This window comes from Chaetura pelagica, unplaced genomic scaffold, assembly GCF_000747805.2.
Source record: "Chaetura pelagica isolate M959 unplaced genomic scaffold, ChaPel_1.0 scaffold718, whole genome shotgun sequence".
NCBI classification, from domain to species: Eukaryota; Metazoa; Chordata; class Aves; order Apodiformes; family Apodidae; genus Chaetura; species Chaetura pelagica.
In genome coordinates this window covers 108,992-109,582 of record NW_009954180.1, presented here as the reverse complement: position 1 = coordinate 109,582, position 591 = coordinate 108,992, and the positions used below count along the sequence as shown (strand labels likewise).

General features: G+C 68.0%; 1 protein-coding gene across 1 annotated transcript in view; it reads left to right on the top strand.

Moving 5' to 3' along the window:
• LOC104393380 (protein scribble homolog) overlaps window positions 1-591 on the top strand; it is a 92,214-nt gene that overhangs the window by 37,680 nt on the left and 53,943 nt on the right. Inside the window, 1 exon segment of the mRNA XM_010002861.1 lies at window positions 38-130. Within this exon segment, the coding sequence (XP_010001163.1) occupies window positions 38-130 (93 nt within the window).

The window sequence follows — 591 nt, the reverse complement described above, 5'->3', positions numbered from 1 at the left end:
CTCCCCGGACAGGCCCGAGGGGACACCCCCCAGCCAGAGATTCTCCACCTGCCTGATGCGCAACGAGAAGGGCCTGGGATTCAGCATCGCGGGGGGAAAAGGCTCCACACCCTACCGGGCTGGGGACACGGTCAGTGCAGCTCCTGGGGGAGCAGAGGGGTCTGCCCCAGCCACAGGGTCCTGGGTGGGAGGGCCAGGAGGGCTCTGAGCTCCAGAGTCTGTCCTTACAGAGCCACAGGGTGGTGGGACTGGCAGGGAGCTCTGGAGACCCCCCCTCCCAGCCCCCAGAGCAGGGTCACCCCCAGCAGGTCCCACAGGAGCCTCCAGAGGGGCTGGGGTGTCTCCAGAGAAGGAGCCTCCACAGCCTCTCTGGGCAGCCTGGCCCAGGGCTCTGCCACCCTCCCAGGCAACAAGTCCCTCCTCCTGGGGAGCTTGACCCTCCTGTGCTCCAGCTTGTGCCCATGGCCCCTTGGCCTGTCCCTGGGCAGCCCTGAGCAGAGTCTGGTCCCCCCCTGCTGACCCCCTGCAGATCCTGCTCAGCCTTGAGGAGACCCCCCCTCAGGCTCCTCCTCTCCAGCTGAACAGCCCCAG